Here is a 22,314-nt window from a genome sequence, read left to right on the forward strand (position 1 = left end):
GTGTGTGTGTGTGTGTGTGTGTGTATGTATGTGTGTTCCTTCCAAACATTGTATGGTCATAACTTCGTACTTGGTACAGTGGCATGCCTAATAAGTATCTGTTGAATGAATGGTGTATTACAGATCATGTCACTCAGAACTCTATATTGTTGACTGAACTTGACTGACTTGAAGCCAGCAGACCAATCTCCTGAGAAAGAAAGACAAACCAATTATAACACATGAGATTAAAGCATTGTAGAAGAATGCTGTTTGAGCTGGTGTTCCCAAAGTACCAATGTTTAAAACAAATCCTAATCAACGGCTTTAGCAGATGACTACCGGCTGTTCACATGGAAAAGCATGAATCCCAGCCCCCACCTTGTGCTTTAAAATTAGCTCAAAATGGACCACAGTGTAAGGATGAATATTGTAAAATGGCATAGACACACGCTTTTGTGACCTTAGATTAAAGTATCTATAACATTAAAAGCATGAATAACAAAATGTCAGTCAGCTGGAGGCATTGGAGTGAGAAGCTTTTATGTCTGTGTTTACCATCAATAAAGTGGCACAAAAAGACCTCAGATGGGGAACATTGCAAATCATGCGTCTAAAACATCTCTCATCTAGAAGTGGCAAAGAATGCCTATAATGCCCCCAAAATACATTTTTATGTTTGTCATTAGAAGACAAACCAATCAAATAACAAGCACAGGACTTGAATAGACCGGATTTACAAACATCTACTGCATTGAGATCCAGGGCAAGCAACTAGGAAAATGTAAACCAATACCACGTAATTCCACTTCATACCCATTAAAATGACAGGAATCAAAGAGAGGCGGTAAGTGTTGGCAGGATTGCGGAGAAGTTGCGAGCCTAGTGTACCACTGTGAACAATGGAAAATGAGATCTTCACCTTGAAATGCCATCACATTTCTTTGAAACGCTAGCTATTAGGTTAGCTTATGATTTGAAATTCCATTCCTTGTGGTATATCCAAGACACAAGATAAAAGAAACATATATCCACTCAAGAACGTGTGTGTGTGTGTGTGTGTGTGTGTGTGTGTTCGTAGATGCGTTATTCAAAATGTGGAAACCCATCAAACAGCTGAGGAATGAATAAAGACTCATAAATCCAAATGACGAAGATGTATATGACAATTAAAGGGAGGGAAGCACCCGTGTGTGCCGTAGTGTGGGTGACCCTGGCAAGCGTGTCAGTAAGTGAGCAAAGCCAGGGAGAAGACACACGTAGGGCTCCGTTTATATCGAAGTGCTCAGAGTCGGCAAACCTTGTAGAAATCATCGGTGTGAGGGGCCTCTGGCAAACCCGGTAGTGGCTAAACAGTGTGGAGTAGAACTGGTTTGGTGGCTTAGCCGGTAAGGAACTTGCTGCCAAGTCTAAAGATCTGAGTTTGATACCTGGAACCCACATGGTAGAAGGAGAAGACCGACTCAGGAGAACTGTCTTCCAACCTCCACATGTGTGCTGTGACGCATGTGCACACACACAAATAAGTGTAAAAAAACTGTAAACAGCATATGGACTCCGTTTTAGAGTAGTAGGAGTGTTCTATGTTTTAAAAGTACGCCATGAATATGAGTCTTAGAAGCCCGTATTTTAAGTGAGTGTATCTCATAATAAATAAATGACACTTTTTTTTTTTTAGTGAATGAATAATCATTTTTCCAGGCAGAGCCAGGAAGGAAGACATACTCTGTACCCAGTGTTACTGGCACAGACAGAGGTGGTGGCAGCCAGATGTGATCTGAGCATGACGTAGTGTAGTTTGGTGGCCTGGCATCCTCTCCAAGGAGGAAGGCAGAGGTGTCTCTGTCCTTGCTGAGAAGTTAGGGCTTGACCTCAGGAAATGGATCTCTTGATAGGAACCAGTGGAAATAATGGTGACACTTGTCACTTCTGCATTGAATGTTTGCTCAGGAGCTCATTCCTGCTGTTCTGTGTCATTATAACTCATGGTGTGAATTAGCACTGTTGGCCTAAGCATCATGACTGACGGGAGTCAAATTCCTGCAGGCATGTTCCATATACCTTTGAAACCATCAAAGACATTTGATCTGACTGGGATATAGGCAATTTACCAAATAAAATTGTAAATCCACAAGACTGCCCCCAACTAACCAACTGTGTTGTAGCCATTTTCTGTCAAATCTGGAAATGGGAAAGTTATTTCCCCAGTGTATTCAGGAAACACACTAGCGGTTGATCAGATCCCGCTGCTTATTTTCCCCATCTTTGTCCAAGGCCAGAGATGCCGAAGTCCCCCAGGTCCACAGGCTACGGCCTGCTGGGCTCATCTCACCTCGGTCCCTTGGAGGGAGCAACGCAGAACCCTTGGATCTGGCGTTCCTTCATGCTCTTCTCTCAGGTTGTAAAAATGAAGCAGGGTCTTGGGAGCCCGTATTTAAAGCTAGTATTGGCTTCTCAGAGCTGGAGACATTTCCCCAGTGTAGCTATGATTTTGGCTCTAGTTTAAAACATTCTGTAGAGTTAAAAGCTGTTTCATAGATTTACTCTGAAAAATGCATTCAGCATAGATTAAAACATGTCTCAAAGATTCTATACTTTCTCAAGAATGTTTAATTGCCTTTCAATTTTAGGACAGACATGGGCAAACTTTCATTCCTAGTGAGTAGAATGGGAAAAATGGTTTGCTAGGTCAGAGAATAGCCCAGGTATGCCCTGAACTTTTTTGTTTGTTGTTTGTTTTTTGAGACAGGGTCTCTCTGTGTAGCCCTGGCTGTCCTGGAGCTCACTCTGTAGACCAGGCTGGACTTAAACTCAGACATCTGCCTGCCTCTGCCTCCTGAGTGCTGGGATTAAAGGCGTGCGCCACCACCGCCCGGCTTGAACTTTTAATCCTCCTGTCTCAGCTTCTCATCAGACAGGATGGCGTCTAGCAATACAGTGCATTCAGGGCCATCGAGGCAACCTTGTAAGATTCTGACCCAAAAAAAAGATGTTTACCAAGAGTGAAAAACATAGTTGAGGAGATTCCTAAATGGCAGAGCACTGCCCTGCATGTGGGAGACCCTAAGTTCAGTCAAGAGTGCTGAAGAAAAAAAAGGTTAACTAAAAAGAAAATGAGAAGAAAACAGAAACTATGACTTCAAGTAAAACCAAAATGTGACAGCCACCACCAAGCCTTGTTGTGACTCCTCCACAGAGTCCTCCCCTGAAAGAGCAGAGCTAGGGACTCAGACCTGACAGAGAAATAACAGCCTGCGCACGGACCACTAAATCACACGTGCTCTTGAGTCCTGTGAGTCTTGCTGTAATAAATGAGTACCCGCGACCAACAAAGAAAAAGCCTTAAAATAAGTGATATTTTGCTGACACTTTCAGAACAAACTGGGGATGTGACAGGCGATGACAGGGAGCGATCTTGATGGAGAGGGCCAAGCAAGGAGAGTTATGGCTTGGGAAACTGAAAGTGACCTTGGTACAGCCTGGGGCTCATTTTTTACCCTTCGGTTGCCTGTTTTTGGGGAGCATACCCCAATCCATTGCACGCCACAAACCTTGGGAACTGTTGGCAGCTTTTCCATACATGTCCCTTTACCTTAGGAATAAGGAGGAAATTGGAGCAAGTCTCCTGAGGTCAGTATTTATTTTCTATGTTTGATAACAGAAGAAAAAAAGGTTTATAGGCTGAACACATGGTTTAAAAAGCCTTAATAAAATCCATAAGCATCAGTGACTGTCACCTTATAACTTAGAAATATACTCATGGCACACATATATTTTTGTCTATGTATATCCTCTGTATTTGTGACATCTACATATATTTGGAAGTATGTATATATGGAACATATTGCATATAAATACATGTTTGTATTATGTACTCTTTATACATATATATTACATATTTACACATACATATAATGATAAATACATATAATGATAAATTATGTGCTGCCATAAATTCTGTAATACAGTGCCTGTTTAGGGTCAGGTGACTGGCTAATATTTCTAGGTGTGTTCTTGGTGTGGCCAAAGTTCATATGGATGGTTGGATATTTCACATCAGATTAATGAGCATGAGCTGTGAAGTCTGGAGAAGACAAAACCTTGATATTCCAAAGCAGATGCAATGTCAGCGAACCACAAGACCTGCAAGAATACAGTGCGGATGGTTTGCCTGGGCACCAGTGCTAGCCTTGCAGCATGGTCAGCCCTTGAGAAAAGCTGGCAGAGTTACATGGAAGGGAGGCATGTGCCTAGCTCATCATTTCTCAGCCCCTGGTCTCTGTCATGTAGTCAGGGGTGACCAATCTCTCACGTGTACTGTTCACCTCACCCTTCTTCACTGGACAGCGGCTCCATGGCCGAGCCTGTGTGCTCTATGTTCCTGTGCCCTGGCTCTACCTCATGCTAGAATCTCATCTTTCCTCTGACACGTGTTGCAAGATCCCACCTTCTCCCACACCTCTAAAAGATCCTGGTGTCTGTGGTGACCTGCAGGCCATAGCTATGAGATGGGGTTTGCAAGGCTTAATTAACACACCTCTGCACAGGGCCTCAAGTCATCAATCAAGGGGCGGGCCCTAGAAATAAGGCTTTTCCTTGTCACGAGGGCCAGGGCCTGCTTTGTTCTGTGAGCTAGAGACAGAATCCAGAGAGAAAGGTCCACTGCTCTGAGATGCTTGTTTGCCATCACCTCTGAGGAGGAGAGAGAGGAAGCCTGGCTCCCTGGGCGTCTCTGCTTTCACTAGACTTCGGTGAATGCTGTCAACCTGACCACAGCAGGAGACGTGGGAGTGATTGGGCTTTGGGGAGATTCTTGAGTTATGGCTAGCAGAGGCTTCCTGGCTGTTTGCTGGATACAGGGGTTGTCAGGGAGAAAACTTGGCCTCTCTCCCGATTCATCTTTGATTCGCTTTGTAGCGGATGCTGTTTACCATGGACGCTTCAGACACTTATAGTTCTAGTGAAAAGCAGCACAACTGCCCTCAGATGATCATGACTTAGAATGATTCTGAGCTGGACAAAACCTGGAGCAGTGGTTCTCAACCCGTGGGTCCCGACCCCTTTGGGGATAGAATCACGCTTTCATGAGAGTCACATATCCTGCATATTGGATATTTACATCTTGATTCCTAACAGTAGCAAAGTTGCAGTTATGAAGTAGCAATGAAATAACTTTATGGTTGGTGGTCGCCACAATACGAGGCACTGGATTAAAGGGTCCCCAGCATTAGTGAGGTTGAGAACCACTGCCCTGGAATTTTGACTTGATCGACTGGAGGGTTGGGGAGTATACCAGCTCCAGTGAGCGGAAATACCATTGTCCTAATGCATAACTCACACTCTGCATGAATTTGATGGCTTACCTTAGTGTGGAAAGGGTACCCGGGCCCTCCCCAGCAGCTCTAACCTGGTCAGGCAGAATGCTGAGAACTGGGAAACCTGACAAATGTGGTAGGTCCTTCCAAGGGATGCCAGAGGAGAAAGGGGCAGGAGGAGATTGTCAGGCTGTTAGGGCCATCATGGAACCAAATGTCTAGATCAGTCATTATTGGCTAGCTTCTCCAGCCAGCATCCGGGTTAGGAAGGTGAACTTTGGCCTCAGGGAATGACACCAGAGCTGGGGAACCAAGCGAACTAGTTCAGCTAAGAAGTGAGTGAGCAATATATAAGAACAGGAGAGAGAATGTGGCCTCAGGAGAGGCTCCTCATGTTAGACTAGAGGGCATGGCCTCAGGAGAGGCTTCTCCTGTGAGAAGAGAGGGCATGGCCTCAGGAGAGGCTCCTCCTGTTGTCTCTTGTCCTAGTTAGGGTGACGATTGCTGTGATAAAACTCCATGACCAAAGCAACTTGGGAAAGGAAGGGTTTATTTTAGTCTACAACTCTAAGGTCACACCCCATCATTGAGGGAAGTCAGGGCAGAAACTCACACAGAGCAGGACCCTGGAGGCAGGAGCTGATGCAGAGGCCGCGGAGGGGTGCTGCTGACTGACTTGCTCCTTATGACTTGCTCAGCCTTGTTTTTTTAAAGAACCCAGGACCCCCAGCCCAGGGATGGCACCTCCCAAAATGGACTGACTGGGTCCTCCCTCATCGATCACTAATTAAGAAAATGCCCTACAGCTGGATCTTATGGAGGCATTTTCCCACTTGAGGTTCCCTTCTAGCAGATGATTGTAGTTTATTTCACGTTGACAGAACACTAGCCCAAACAACTTGTACTACTAAGAAATGGAACTGAGACTAGAAAGGAAGGCTGGCAGGTGCTTCATCTCTTTGTTTTTGTGAGGATGGTTGAGTCAATTGGAAGAGACAGCTGTGGGGAAAAACTTGTGGCTTGTGGGTGGGGGTGGGTGGGAAGTGCAGGGGTCTTAGTACCATTTAAGAGCCTTAGATTTTGTGTCTATTCTCCAGAGTAGCCTGGCCACTCAGAAATACTGCTGCCCTCCTCCTGTGGGCCGACAATGAGGCAATTGTGTCAGCTGTCCAGAGCAGACAGAAGGGCTTCGAGTGGACTTCTGACTGAATAGCTTTTGATGGGCCTTTTGTGTTCCTGAGTCATCGGGGAGGTCAGAATTTGCTTCAGTTTGATTGCTCTTGTGTACTTCTGATGTGTCCATGAAGAGCTGGGGTGAGACTACAGAATGCTCTGCCGGGTGAAATATTTTGAAAACTGTCAAAAGCTAGAAGTTTCTTCCAGGACTGTGTGGCTAGTGACAGGCAAGCTGCTTAATCCTCTCCTTCAATGAAGGGGGAAATAAGAGCCCTGGTTGCTCACACAGAGCATCACTGGATGGATGTGGCTCAGTTATGAGCACTGTCCCGTTTTGTAGATAGCTGTGGTGTGAAATAAAGCAGCATTGATTTTCCTTGGGAGGCCGCTGGTCTTGCTGATCTTTAATCCCAGGTGCGCTCTGCGGGAGGGAGCACGGGTTTGGATTGAATAATAACTGGATGCTATTTCCCCAAAGAGTCTAATAATTATTTAACATCCTTAAGTCAAGCATACTCTGAGAAGGGTAAATGTGTGGCCCTAGAATCATTTCAGCCAAATGAGGTATTTCACAATCCACTGGTAGGAAGCTGTAGCTAGCCTTTCTGTTCTGGCTTTGGGGTCCAGACACTGGGGTGCTGCTTGGAGAAAGCTGCCTAAGGCCTCTGCTAGCCACCAGGACTTGTACAGTTGGTTTCCGTGTCTGTTTCTTTACCAAAGCCACTGGCTCTTGGGTTTACCTTCACAGCGTTTTTCTTTCACTTAAAAAGTCTAATTAGAATTCTATTTATATGCAATCGTTACAATGGAGGAACCTCCCTTCGCTGAGTTTACAGTGGGTGTCAGGCTCCTCCCTGTCTGGGACAATCTAAGGACTTCCTTTCTGACGTGGCCCCTTTCCCTGTGTGTGAGGCCTAAAGTGAGCTCTCCCACATTTGGGTGCTGTTTTCTGTCTCTGACGTGTCCATAAAGATGGCCTGCTAGTCACCAAGACTCAGGCTCTTGCTCTTCCTGCAGAAGGCCATGTCCCTCACACAGCTCCCCCACCTGCCCCTATGGACCTGCCATGAGCAGTACCACTGGAGGATCTCAGGGCCCCGAGAGCCTGCTTTATCTTTCAGAGTCTCTGCTCTTACATTGTGGTCGATTGGTCTCTCCCATCAGCATCTCTGCAAATGAGGCAAAGTGTGTCCTTGTAAATTAATGAGTAGTGAATGCTATTCTTAAATCGTTAACAGTTCCGAGTGATCAGAACACGGTAGGTGTGGGCCCGGATCCTCTCGCCTATGTTTGGAGTGACTCAATGAGTAAATCCTATTACACTGAGAAATTTGTAAACTATAAACTTGCTTTTAAAGTTAGCTAAGTGTAGGAAAGGTTTCATCCAAAGGTCTCACTCATTGTCTGGTTTACCTTACTGTGCAGTCCCACTGTGTGCTTACATAACTTACTTAGGGGTGACTTCTGAGAACCTCTTATTTACCACTCCAGGCTTTTCCATACACATCTACTAAGTGTACATAAATAGTAGTTTACAAACATGCCGCAAGCACACGCGTCCCAGTACGCCTGTCCCGCACTGGGTTTTATCTAACTGCCACTGAATGAGCATCAAAGCACATTCCAGCGCTGGGGATGTATCTCAGTTGCTTGCCTGGCCTGTACAGTGGAAGAGTTCAGTCCCCAGCACTGTATAAACCGGACACGGTAGCATATGGCTGTAGTCTCAGCCCTTGGGAGATGGAAGAAGGAAGATTGGGAGTTCAAGGCAAGTCTCAACAGTACTATTTTGAAGTTAGATTCTATCTCCAAAACAGGGCTAGGGAGATGGGCTAGCAGATAAAGGCAGGTGCCTTTTGTCGGTCTTGACAATCTAAGTTCTGTTTCTGGAACCCATATGATAGGAAGAGCAGAGTCCAGCCATCTATGGCATGCCCACACCTCCACACACGCACACAAAAACACAGACACACTCAAATCCCAGATCCGACGTCAACATCCAAAGAGAGCAAGAAGAAACATTTCAAAACGAAACTGAAGACAAAATCCTGTGTTTTTGCCCCTTTCTCCTTATGGTTTAATGTTTGAAATGAACTACAAGACCCTATCATAAAAAACCAGTTCTGATTCACAGGGCTGTTCCCATTGATGTAGTTAGGTCCTGGCCTGTTCGGTCAAGTCACATGGTTGTCATGCAGTCACATGGTGGCATGACCATACCCTGTTAGATAGTCGTATGTGATGTAGGCATTTTGTCCTGGGCTTCCATGACATGTGTTATGCGCTTGTATCATACCGAGTTCTGGAGTTAAGTGTGGTTTGGCCCCAGGTCTCAGCAAACGCTTTGCCTGTTTGTGGAACTGTGACAGAGTCAGAGCTGGGCACAGCAGTGCCTTCTCACTCCTGACCTTCATGTCCAGGGGCAGACAGTCTGGAACGTGGTCCGGAAGGGACAAAGAATAACCTCAGTAGTATTGGGTATGCCCACATATCTGGTCATCACATCTCAGCTGGAGGGACAGGGAGAGAGCAGGGAAAGAGGCTAATTAGTCACGGCCCAGCGTCCAACATCTGGCCTGGTGTACTTGCTTCCCACAGTCTTCCTTCTCCATGGTTCATCCCGCCATCCTTCCTCTGCCTCTCCCCCTCCTGGGGGTCACTCTGAGAGGCATCCTGCTCAGAGCAGTGGGTCTCCTCTGGGGCATGCAGAACTGGAACATGAATTTGAATAAGCCTCCGGGATGAGGGGGCTCCTGTCAATAAACTCCTGGAATTCTGGCTTTGGGAATTGCCTGTGATTCAGCAACCGGGCAAGGAGGCTTTCCTGCAAATAAGGGTTCTTCCCTCGAGGGGCTTGGGGCAGGATAGAGCTGCTTTCTCCCTCCCATCCCTTCAGCTACCACCACCTGCACTTTCAACCCCAGCTGCCTCCGTAGTCAGGAGAGAGCAGGTGTCTAGGGGCTCTCGCCAGGACAAAGCGTGGAGAAGGTGCGTAGTGCTGCTTCCCATACAGAGTTGGAGGGGGTCTCTGGTAAAATATGCGGGTTCATTTAAAGTTCCTTCCTTCCGGAGGCAGGTGCTTTTGCAGTTCACAGAGGTGGTTCCTTCTTTCCTGAGAGATTAAAATAAGGTACTTACCATATGCCAGAGAGCAGTTAAGTTTGGCTCTGGCTGTTCATGCTCCACAGCTCTGGGATTAAGCAGATTCTCCAGGGTCTGCGTCTGGCGCAGGTGCACGTACTACTCACATAGAATCATGGGCAGATCTCTCGGTCTGTGTTAATTGACATAAATTTGTAGAGTTGTCTCCTTATTTAAATGAGTTCAGTAATGGAGATGAATTTTCAGTATAACCAGATCAATTCTCATTATATCCAGCATATTTCAAAGCAGGTGTTTCTTGGGAAGAAGGACCACGGGTGTAACCCTGTCATACTGGATCCCAAGGGGGCACTGTTCATCATCATGGGTTCCTCTGGTAGTCAACCCTTTGGGCTTGAGGAAGTCAAAGGCCGAGGCTGGAGGGCCAGGGAAGAATGGGAGTCAAGAGCTGCTGTCCCCTCTGCAGGGAACTCAAGCTGTCAGTTAGTAAGCTAAGGTCCAGGACTGGCCACCATGCACCGTGCACTCTGCCCTGTGAGACTCATTCAATTTCATCCTCATAACTGCTCGGCCCACCTGCCCAGGCCTGGAGCTTTTGCGTAGTGTGTTGGACGTCTCATCGGCCTGTGCTGGTAAAGTCCTTGGTGCCTGTGGGGCATTTCCCTGGAAGCTATAGGACCTTGCACCAGACTTCCGACAACCAGGTGTAGTCAGCGCCATCCAAATCATGTGCTTATTCCAAATGCTTCTGGCAGTCATGATTATGCCTTCTCTACTAGGCTCTTATAGTTCCTTCATGTCAGTATGTAGTGCTTGCACTGGTAACCTCCAAATACAGGAACCAGGGACTCTTGTCAGACTTCAAACTGTGTTTGTTGAGAAGTCCCATCAGACCTGGTCACTTGTCAGTCTGTGCTGTAGCTGCAGAGGCCAGCTGTGGCGTTCATGGAGAAACACTGGTAACACTCAGGAGAGCTGAGCGTAAGCACCTGTCCCCGTCGTCATCCTGGAAATCATACTTTTAAGCATGAGGTGTAGAGGCACTAAGAGTTTAGCTTGGAAGAGCACCTGCTCGACCCTTTTGTTCTGACACTGGCGGAGCTGGTAGCTGGTATCTCTGTTCTGGAGGCTTCTGGGTGATCTTTGACTTGTCGTGTTGAATTCTCTGTAAGGAACCTTATTGTGCTGTCACAGTGTGCCAGCTGGGATAAGATGAACTCTCTGGGGAAAGATCCTAACCGTGGGTCAGTGCTGGCATGGATTCTGGGAACTGTAGTCCACAGTGGAGAGCCAGGACTAGGATTTAGTTCACACACCAGAGCAGCAGCAGCTTTGACTTCAGGCCCACAGAGCAGGGAATGGGTTGTTTCTTGCTGCAGGTTAGACCGGCTGTTGCTCTCCAGTGCGTAAGTACTCATGGTACCCATGCTGGCTGCCCTATGGGGGGCACTGCTGCCTTGTCCTCTGCTCCTCAGAGGCCTGGGTCCCAGCATGACCGTTACCTATGTGTGTTCAGCATTGTGTCCCTAGGCACCATGTAAAGTTGTTGTGGTGCTCAAGTTGAGGGGCTTCTTTTCTGTGGGATCTTAGAAACCACTGGAAGCATAGGCTGTGTGTGTGTGTGTGTGTGTGTGTGTGTGTGTGTGTGTGTCTTTCTCTGTATATGCACATGTGTGTGTATATGTGTGTATGTGTGTGACTGTGTATGTGTCTGTGTGTCTGAGTGTCTATGTATGTTTCCATGTATGTGTGTGTGCATGTATATGTATATGTGTATATATGTATGTGTCTGTCTCTCTTTGTGTATATGCATGTGTGTATGCATGTGTATATGTGTGTCTCTTGTGTGTCTATGTGTGTGCATGTGTGTGTGTGTACATGTGTGTGTGTGTGTATGTGTATGTGCATGCATGCTCACATGAATATATGAGTGAGGACCAATGCCTACTATTGGCCCCCATCTTCCACCATGTTTGAGACAGGGTCTTTCTTGTTGGTCACTGCTGTGTGTGCCAGGCTAATTGCCCATGTTTCCTCCGCACACCCCTCCTCTTTCTGTGGAGGTTAAAGGTCAGTGTGCTACTGTTCTGGCTTTTATTTGGGTTGTGGTAATCTGACCTCAGGCTGTAGGGCTTGAAGTGAACACTCTATGCCCTCTATGGAGCTAGGCTAGCATAAGCCTTTACAGCTGCTCTCTGATTAAGGCAGAGCCACAGCCCAAGAGAGCCCAAGAGAACCCAAGTGAGCCCAAGCGAGGCCCTAACCCCTGCATTCGGGGCTGGGTGCTAAGGCTGAGTGCTCCTGCTGAAAACAGGTTATAGTTTTGACTCATGTGGGAGTTTCTGCTTGAAGTGTCAGGACAAGGACAACATTGCCCCTACTAATGGCACCAACCAGGTGTGTGGACTGCCTATGTGTAAATTTTACCTTCTGTTTCCGGTGGGACTTGTGGGATCCCTGTCAGATCTCCTTCTGAAGCTCCCACCCTAAAAACATGTGGGCAGTAAGACACTTCACACAGTGACCCACTACCATGGGGGTCCCATGTGGACACTATGGGCATTTTGCACCCTACTGTGTGCCTGCCTGCACACACACATCACTATGCCATTGAACTTCAGAGTATGTGTTTGGATACATGCTGGGTCACCATGTCTATACACCCCAAAATGTGTGGGTGAGCATGTGCTCATCACCAGAGCTGTGTACCTCAGCATTGTCTAGGTAGAGACAGATGTCACCATGCCTTTGGTACACTCTTATGTTTGTCTGGGTACACACAAGGTTACTATGCCAGTGTATGCCAATACACATGACTGAGTGGTACAGGAGTTACCATGCCTCTGCATTTCAAACTCTGTCTGGCTCTATTTAGGTCACCATGTCTTATTACCCCATGTGTGCCTGGGGCAACCGAATACCATTATGCTATATACCCTACCGTATATACCCTATGGTCAGCCAGAGAGTCAAAGTTTGGAAGCTTCCCCTATTCTCCAGGAAGGCCTTTGGCTTTCTTGTGTCCTGGAGTTCTGGGAATGGATAATGTGTCTATCTCTGGCTAACTCTGGACTGTAAGCACTTACCAGTGTTCCTATACATGTGTCTATACTGTAGGCACTGTGACTCCACGTTGACAATATCCTGTAGATAGCATGTCCTCTGCCCCTCTGTCCGTTTTGTAGAGCCAAGTATGAAGCCATGGGCTGATTTATGAAAAAGTCAATCAGCATTGGTGGATGTGGGTGTCTTTAATGAGATGTGATAGACTTTCTGCATCTGAAGGTCATGCTAACTGTAAATTGTAACAGAGCCATCGTCTAACATCTAGCTATTGAAAATGGTAACACCACCCTTCCGATGTCATCTAAGTAGCTTGAAAGCGTTGAGCCCTGTACAGTTATGAAAATGGATTTGGTGTGCACTTATGCATATGACAGAGAGGTTGTTATCATAATAAAGATAATGTTCAAGGCATTTGCAAGTCCAGGTTTTAGATAAAACTTGCTCAACTGCTGGACCAGGGCAGCTCTGTGCTAAGGTCTTGGGGGCTCTGGGCAGTAGAGCTCCAGCTGTGTGAGGCTGTAGTGGCTGCCTGCATTCGTGAGCAGTGTACCAGCGTGCTCATGGCTAACCCCCCTCTCTCTCTTCTCTCCACAGAGTCTCAGTGCACCCTTTGTGGAGAGCCAGAAGGTAAGTACTGTGTGTCTGATCCAGTTGCCAGGGTACCATAGTGTCTCATGAGTTGGATTGGCGGTGGCAACCTGCTGCGACAGATGAATTGATTGGACAGTTTTGGAGTTGAGAATATATTGTTTGTGGTGGTCAGTGAGAAACATGGGTGAGAAAAAACAGAACGCATGAGTGTCAGGCATGAATTTCTTCTGAGATCAGCATGGTGGCATGACCTGTTGGCCATATTTTCTTTTTATTTTGTACTGTACTTAGAAATTTTCAACTGGTTTTCTTCAGATAATAGATGTCAATATGCATTTGCTAGCTTTAAAAATACTACCCAAAGCTCCTGCTGAGGTTCACCTCAAATGAGGCTTTGTGAAATTACTCCTAATTGCCAGTGACCGAAGCCAAGGGGATGTGCCAGTGAGCACAAGCTGCCGGCTCCAACAGAAGTGTCAGCCAGGTCCCGTGGTTGAGACCTTCCGGAGTTGTGCTCCTGGAATGATGCTCAGAGATGACATTTCCAAATAGTGGAAGCTGACTTACATGGCGTTTGTCAATGGTATGATGAGGAAAGAAAATGTGGACGCCATCGTCTTGCTCCTATTCTGGGGACTCCCGAAGCTGGGTTTTGATTTTGTGTTTTAAAGAGACAAACCAGCTACAAACCTAGCCACCCTTGGAGCTCCAGGGAGATGTAGTGGCTCAGGAGTAGTCTTGGGGTCATGCTCTAGAGCCCCTATTCCCTCTTCTAATAGGAGATTCCTAATGCTAGCTCAGGAACCTGGGTGTCAACAGACTTCACTGCCTTGTAGACAGACACCCCCCCTCCACCATCCCCCCCCCCCCCCCCCCCCCCGCAAAATAGAAAACAGATCAAGTACCAAGCTAACCTGAAAATCCTGACCAGCAGGCGATTTCTTTCAGTCTGGTGGCAAAGGAGTATTTTGACAAAGTTTTCCAAATTCTTTTTGTGTCACTAAATGCACAAGTGCATAACAGGGATTCAGTGGTGATAAAGTCTGGTAGTTTACATAAATCTCTGTCCCTGGTCTTTCTGGATTAGGAGAACAATGTAACCTTCAAAGGGACAATCCTCTGTCCCCAGGCCCTTGGGGCGCTGGGAGCTCTATCCTTCCTCATTGCAACTTTTCTGTGTTATTCCCAGTTTGGGAGCAGTCACTGTGCTCTGACTTCCAGTCCAACGGTCCCCTTCCCCACCTCCTGTTGAAGATTGCAGCATGCTGGGACTACTAGAGGGGACAGGAAGTAAACCTCCTAGGTTGCAGTTTGAGCAAATCCCAATGGGTTTCATTTGCCTTTTCTTACAACACAAGTTGGCTGTCAGCTGAGGATAGTGTACCGTGTGCTACATGTGGTCCCTAAGGGCGCCTTCTGATTCCAGGAAAACGGGCATGAGCTGGCTGATGGGTAGCTAGATTATTACAGGTAGTGTGGAAACCATGAAGGGGTATGGGTTTCTCTTTAGAATTTCCAGGGCAGGGATACTATGTCCAGGAAGGACCCAGGTCTCTTCACTGTACGAGTTGGATGGTTAGGTCCTCGTCTCTGTCCCAGACACTCAGGGGATACTACCCCATGCTTGTCCTTGTTTAATGTCTACATCACAAATTTTGTCAGCACACACTACAGCATGTATTACTCTAGGATGGATCAGCTTATAAACCTTTAAGAGGAGCCAGGCTGGACCTCATGGAAGAGTAACCGCAGCTGTCCAAGGGGTGGGAACTGGGAGGTTAGGAGGAACCTCCTGATGAGGTGGAGGTCCCATCTAGTCTAGTCTTCATGAAACTGCTGCTGCCTTCCAGGCAGGCCAGACTCCGTGAGGACCCTCCCAGGGTTTGACTCAGTTGTGCAAGTGTGACTGTTCCCCACCCCCTACCCCCCCCACCTCCCCCACCCCCGAACAAGAGAAAGGGTGAGGGGCTGCCTGGGCTCAGCTGTGCTTTGTTATTCGGAAGCACCGGCATATAAATATTCATAGGTTTTTAAATCATTTAAGTAATTAGTCTAAGTGAGAGCTGGCCCGGTGCAGTGAGTGGAATCTAGAATCAGCTTTTTTCTGTTCGGTAATTTCTTCAGCGGTGTTCCTGTGTTAACTTATAAATGCCACCATATAGAAGGGATCAGAGCCAGAGGACTCTGCAGTAGGAGGATGCTCAAAGCTGAGCGCGCCTCCAAGAAAGGGCCGAGTTGAAACCAGGCTGAGGTAGCCTCCCCCTCCCGTCAGAAAGCTGTTAACAGCCTTTCCTGGCTAACCGGCGAAGTGGGAAACACCTATTTGCATTTTAATGGTTGGTTCTTTTGGAGAGAGCGGTCTCTTCAGAGAAACAGAATAATTAGCATCAACTCGGAAGATAGTGTCTGTCAGACAAATGAGCCGAGGAGCAGAGTTGACTGAGGGGTCTCGGGATCCTACAGCTGCGAGTCCCTGCAATGACTAAGCCACATTTTCTCAGAGCCCAACATTTTAATCATATGCAAAATGCAGATCAGGGCTTCAGTATGCAAATTGCCCGCATGGCCTATATTATGAAGTTTGCATTGTGGAGGCTATGTATGTAATGAGGTATTAAATATATATCCTCTCCCTAGCAAGAACAGAGAGGTGGCTCAGCTGTGAATCCTGGCAGCACCTGCCCGGTGAACCTGAGTGCCAGTAGCTTGATTGTCCCTGGGTCTGGCACTGTCAGGAGGGTGACACTGCAGCATGTTACCTTAGAGAGAGAGAGACCTCCCCTAGCAGAGCACGCACACTGGGAACAACCTCATTTGTTAACATACCTCATCAACCTAATGACCTAACGTTCACACTGTCTCCATTGCCTTTCCCACCGCCTGTTAGCTCACCATGAGTTATGTATCACAAGATCTACATGTGACTGTAATCTGTCATTGTAATACGGGAGAATAAGAGCACCTCCCTGATTTCAAACTTTATTGGGGTGTGTGTGTCATGCCTTTTGCCTCTTAACAAGAGCACAGTAGAAAACATGGACCCTGGACTGGACGAGGCGGCTCATATGTAGGTTCATGGACTTGTCTGTTTACAGTTTATGGTTTGACATGAGAAACTGTGTAATGAGCGACTGGGAGAGCCTGTCAGATCCACTCGGGTGTGCCAGGAGATTCTGTAGGTTCACACCATGAAAACAAACTACAATGCAAAGCCAGACTATTATAAAGTAAATTTACACACAGGAATATTCTAAAAGGTAGCAGATGGAGTTTAGCACAAAGCATTCTTTAGGGCATAAGATGGAGCCTCCAGTGGTGGTCATGTAAGTCTACATTTTGGAAATGTTCTTTGTAGAAATTCCAGACCAAAAGTAAAATTTAAGTTTTAAAATAGTCTATAAAATCTTATGGTAAAGGATCTTCTTTATATCTTCATCATCACCATCACCACCACCATCACCATCATCATTTTGATGTTTCAAACACACAGAAGTACGCATCACTTGGAGAATTTTGATTAGACATAGAGACTCTTATTTCTGCTTCTCTCCCCTCATAAAGCATGACTAAGAAGTAATGTACGTAGGAGCATTATGCTCTTGAGTTTTTTTAGTACAAGAAATTCAAGATTTTCCCCATAAGTGACTCTGAACAATAAGAAATCCCCCACTGCCGGTCACCTCAGCAAATGGGTGTCACCCTGGGGTTCCAAGACTTCTAAACAATAGAGATAATGAGTCAGTCGGTTGCTCTCTGAAAAAAAAAACAAACGGACAGAGAGACATTTCTGTCCCACCCACAACCCGTTCTGCCTCACTGGAGAGAGAAGGCGGATTGCTGTGTGTGTGCTCTCTATAAGGGCGTGCCTTTCAGCTCTGAGCTCCGGGTAACAGTGGCCTTTCCTGACTGCTGTTCTTGGAGAGTGAAGAGAACATAACCAGCTCTTATTAAGTTCTCAATGTGAGCCGGGCACTCCAAAAGAATTAGTGTTGCCTAGGAACCGAGGCCCCTGCCAGCCAGCCTGTCTTCCAGGAACAAGGGAGAGTCACTTAGTGCAAACCTGAAAGAACCTGCATGGGATGGGGGGATAGGTGGGGGGGCGGGCAGATGCTGTCCTTGTACAAGTTTGTACTGAAGGAGGTCAGGACTTTGGAAACCTAGGCTGATGCTGAAGGCCCCTTTCCCTAAGGAAAGACCCCTCCCCCCAAGGTGCTTTCAATACAGCAGAGAGAGAGGGGGGGGGCACTGAGGACTGAAGGGATGAAAAGCCCAGGGTGAGGAGTCAGTAGCTCTGATACGTAAGCAGATATAATGCATGTCCCGTGCTTTGTAAAACTGGGTGGTAAAGACAGGGCAGATGAGCATCCTCTGTGCAAACCTAGACAGCCACACGTTTTCCCCTAATAAGAAAAGAATTCTGAAAACACTGGCCAGGGGTAGATCGAGCACATGCGTTACATACCCGATGTTATAACTATTGTGTTGGTAGAACACGCTATTCACCATAAATGGGCATCCTCTGCACGGGCAAAGTCTGGATCCCCCACCTGTATGGTGGGAAGAGAAATGGACTGAAATTCATGTGAAGGCTGCTTAGACACTGTTAGGACCAGTGTTCTGGATGAACATCATACCTCCTCCTCTACAAGCACCTCCCCGCTCCCCCAGTAAGTAGAGGAGATTGTTGTACAGGATGCGAATGTGCTTCAAGGGGGTGAAGACACTACACTGGACAATGAACAGACTCTATGACAGACTTGCATGGGTACTGATTAAGTGGGTTCTCGAAAACTAAAAGGAACCACGGCGTAAAAAACAGCTTGTATACAATGGTCGCAAAACAAAATAAAGAAAAATGAGCCAAACTGCTTAGTTTAGTGACTGTGGAAGTTGTAAGGTGGAGTGGGTGGAGCTGAAGAGAGAATCAGTAAACTGGAAAACAGGTGTGAGCCTGTTGCCTAGAGCTTCCTTCGCATAGAAGGGATAAAGGGTGATCTAAAGATGCAGGACTGAGGACTCCAGAGGGGCTGTAAAGTATCTGGATCGTGAGAGAAGCTGCCAACGGAGGGAAACTGGGACGAATAGTCAGAATAGCCAGGGCTGAGGTATTTTCTCCCCAGAAATAAAGATGTGTGTTGCTACTTTAATCTGGAAGTTCCCGAAGCTGAATCCAAATAACAACCTTCAAATGACCTCACAGTGAAGCTGTGGAATTGAATCAAGCCAAGAGAATGCAGATACCAGTCCTTGTGGCTCTTTACCTTCAAGTTGATAGCAGAGAGAGTGAATGTAGTAATACCTCCAGAGGTAGGCTGGGAGTGGCGGGTGGGAGGGAGGAAATGGCACAATTGCCACTCAAAACAGAATTAAAAGGGAGGGGGGGCGGGATAGTAGCAGAAAACCAGCAACAATAAATGCTTAGTCAGGGTTACTTAGTCACTTGAACCTTTATCTGTTGGTTAAAGGATACAGCTCCAAAGAACAGAACCACATTTACATGTTATAATTCACTCAGCATACTGACAAGAAAACACAGTTGCAGCGATGAAGAGGCAAATCAAACGTTCCGAGAGGAGATGGCCACAGAAGGACCCGGGGCCTTTTACAAGGAAGCGGGTCACCAGAATGAGCCCTCATACGTGTTCTGTGGCCAGCAGCCCTGGTGGACCCTGTCACCTGTTCACTGTCTGTCCCACAAGCACCTGCCTGGTGGCTCTTTGGTCTCACTTTTATGAACTAACAGCCTGTGTGACATTTAGCAGGTACTCATCTAAACGTTTGCTCACCCTTTGGTTGGGAACTCTAACACAGAAGCCGGGGCAGAATCCCTTGGGTTCCCCAGCCAAGGTAGAGCACAGAATCTCTTGATTCACTTTGGTTAAATCCTTTCTAGCGAAGAAAGACCTCTCTAAGGCTGACTATAAGCCACTCTTTCTGAAGTATAGGTCCGGTTTTATCCAGGTTCCTTATTGCTGACAGGATAACTTCCATGTCCAAAGTTGCCACCTTTCTGACTGGCTTGCCATCTTAGCCCACATAGCTATTTGGTAAACATTGTCCATTCTCAGGTTACCAGATACTAAACTATAGCTCCCAGGTGCAGCATGCGAAGGTTTTTATGATTAAGAAAGAATAGAAGAGCTGATAAAGGAGTGAGCATGTGTGTGCATATGTGTATGTATGTGCACGTGTGCATGTGTGTGCGTGCATGTGTATATGTTTGTGTATGTGCATGTTATGTATGTATGTGTGTTTGCATGTGTGTATGTGTGTTTATAAAGAGCCATGAGGATGCACAGAACCCTTTGCATACACTATCTCAGTAGAAGTTAGTGTTTGTACAGGCAGTAGAGGGTACACCTTTATGTTGAAAGCACAATAGTCTAGGAAAGGACTTCCAGGTCAGCACGGTCTCACACCCCAGTGGGTTTTCCTGTGTGCTCCTCCATTGAGGATGCACCCTAACGCATGGATCTGCTCCATACCCCTGTAAGGTGCATTGGCTACGCATTGCTTCCAGCTTTCTTCCAGTAGCACCTATGGGAGCATAGTGTGTGCTATCTACTGAGCTCAGCACAGCATTTTCAATGTCTTTTTTTAAGACTGTATACCTGTACACACAGTGCCCAGCCCAGTCCTTCCTACTCATAGCTGTACATTGCTGAGAAAGTGGGTATAGCTAAGATACCTGCTCCTACTATTAACCAAGGCAATTCTGCAAGTGTTACATTTAGAATTGGTCGGAGCCACATATTAAATGTGATAAGATAAAGCAAAATCGAGGATGAATTGCACACACCATCTGGTGTCTGAGACTGGGACAATTATGCGGTTATGCTGAATGATGTAAATGCACAAATGAGCCCTAATTTTTTAGTTTCTTCCTTTTTATAAAGAATAGCCAGTGTCTGAGATGTAGACAGTCAGCTGGCATGAGGAGTGTTTCCCCTCCTCTTTGCTCAGGATCGTTTTTAACCCCTGGGTGATTTGAGTACCGGGTCTCAGGATGGGTCTGGTTGCAGTACTGTCCATTTTCTTGTTGATATTATTGTGTCTGATTGCTGTATTTTGAATCCCATTTGGGAAATGTGTTCAGAATAGATGATGCCACTGCACAATAAAGAATAAGCATTAGAGAACCCCCTAGTAATTCATGATCATCTCCTTCACAGTACAGTGTCCCCAGAGAGAAGGTCAGTGCAGGATAGCAGGTGACATCTGTCTCTTGTGTCAGAGGTGGCCACTTTGGAAGGAAAGCCAGGTGTGGTGCTTGACATCCTAGGGAGTGCATGAAGCTCTTCAGACTGAGCGTGGCTTTACTGACTGGCTCAGCTAACATCCTTGGGCAGAATTCTGGGATCTGCAGGTCTCAGAAACATCCAGAACTTTAGCGCACCTGAGACTGAGACACCAGAGGAGGTTCAGTGTTTCAGCTTATAGCTCACTTTCCTTTCATTGGTCAGCTTAGTATTTGATGCTTCGATTGGCAGATATCGTAGCAAGTGCCAGGACTCTCTGAAAGCGAAGAAAGCATTCATGTTATGGGTACTCTCCGCAGCTTCCTGCAATCCTGTGGGAGTCCCAGCCCTCCCTCTCATTTATCTTCAGAGAAACTTGCAATGCTCACTTGTCTGATACCTTCTTGGAGGAGACAGTAGACTAGGGCAACATCCCCCATTTAAACAGTAGGGCTTCAGAACTTGAGAGGGCCAGGCTTTTAAGCTACATTCTACCCCGTGTCTCTGTATCATTTTGGGCCCCTTCCTTTGTCTCCTGCCCGTGTGGATGCTCCTGCCTCTCCTGAATACTGTGTTCTCACAGTTCTGGTGTGTTCACAAGAAACTGCAAGGAAGTTAGAAGATGGTGGGTGTTCTAACCTCAGGGAGATCACAGCCTTCATGAAATTGCTGCCCTGTGCATGGAATGTGCTAGAAGCCATTCCACAGAGAACAAAGCAGATGTAATGGCATTTGAAAGGATGGGCGGTATAGGCCAGGTCCTGTCTGTTATGTGCTATCCTCGCTGCTGTGTTTGTGGTTATACATCTGGGTTTCAGACATCATTTTTCTTCTTACATGATGGCTGCCAGGAGAGCCCCTCCTCCCCAGGGCCTCATGTTGCTGTGGACGTGGATTTACTGTGTTGCTTTCTCTCTGATTGCTCCATCTCATTAGCAGTGATCTGAGTGTCGAATGATTGAGGCTATCTCTCTGTGGAGGATGACCTTGGAAAGAGACAAAGCCATCACAGAATTATTGGTCTCCCCCCCACCCCAGGCTAATCTTGTGATCTAATGACCCAGAACTCAGGTTATGAGCCTAGATGTAAGTGAGCAACTGATGAAGGCTGCTGGCAAATGCTGCCATGAAAGGAGTCAGGCACAGGAAAATCCCTGTGCTGTGTAGTACTGTATGTGCATGGTAGGCTTGGAGTTCCAAAGGCAAATCGAATAGATGGCTGGTTTTCTAAAATCTGAGCCAAATATTTCTCCCCCTCTTCATTGGTGCAGAGAAAGAGATACTAGAACCCTTTGGTGACTACCATGTTCACTATGGTCTTTATCTATGCTAGCATATAGGCAAACTTGACATGATTCAAGGAGAATTCAGAGTCTTCCAGAAATTTCTAGAAACCAGAAGGAAGGTAGATTGTTAGAGAGAGAAAGCCGCCAAAGGTGGCCATTGGTAACCCAGGCACTATGGACTTGGAGGTGCAGACGCTGACTCTACAGTAATCATTTCTGATGCCTGTTCTCTCTGCCTGGACTCCTGCCTCGTGTCAGAGAGCATCACCTTCCCTGGAGCAAGCATGTAGCACCAGCAGCAGGAGCCAGTGTTCCAGCTTTGCCTTACCTAGGAATGAGGCTTCATAAAACATAACCTCTCTGGCTTTGTGTCCTTGTTTTTAACACTCTTTTTTTGGACTTAACATTTAGTATCTGCTTGTATATGTATCTACAGAGGGAAGCCTTTGTTTTGAGGTTTGTGAGGCTTTTTATTCTCTCTCTCCCTCTCTCTCCCTCTCTCTCTCCCTCTCCCTCTTTCCCTCTCTCTCTCCCTCTCTCTCTCCCCCTCTCTCTCCCTCT

The 22,314-nt window shown here is 46.7% G+C and overlaps 1 protein-coding gene across 3 annotated transcripts in view; it reads left to right on the plus strand.

The window, feature by feature from the left end:
* The window catches only part of Dlgap2 (DLG associated protein 2), a 663,305-nt gene that overhangs the window by 333,522 nt on the left and 307,469 nt on the right, over nt 1-22,314 (plus strand). For all 3 annotated transcript variants that reach the window (XM_031339174.1, XM_031339172.1, XM_031339173.1), the window contains exon 3: nt 13,233-13,265. In XM_031339174.1, coding sequence (XP_031195034.1) covers nt 13,233-13,265 — 33 coding nt within the window. The remainder of the gene's footprint in view (nt 1-13,232; nt 13,266-22,314) is intronic.

This window comes from Mastomys coucha, unplaced genomic scaffold (genome assembly GCF_008632895.1).
Source record: "Mastomys coucha isolate ucsf_1 unplaced genomic scaffold, UCSF_Mcou_1 pScaffold22, whole genome shotgun sequence".
Taxonomy (NCBI): domain Eukaryota; kingdom Metazoa; phylum Chordata; class Mammalia; order Rodentia; family Muridae; genus Mastomys; species Mastomys coucha.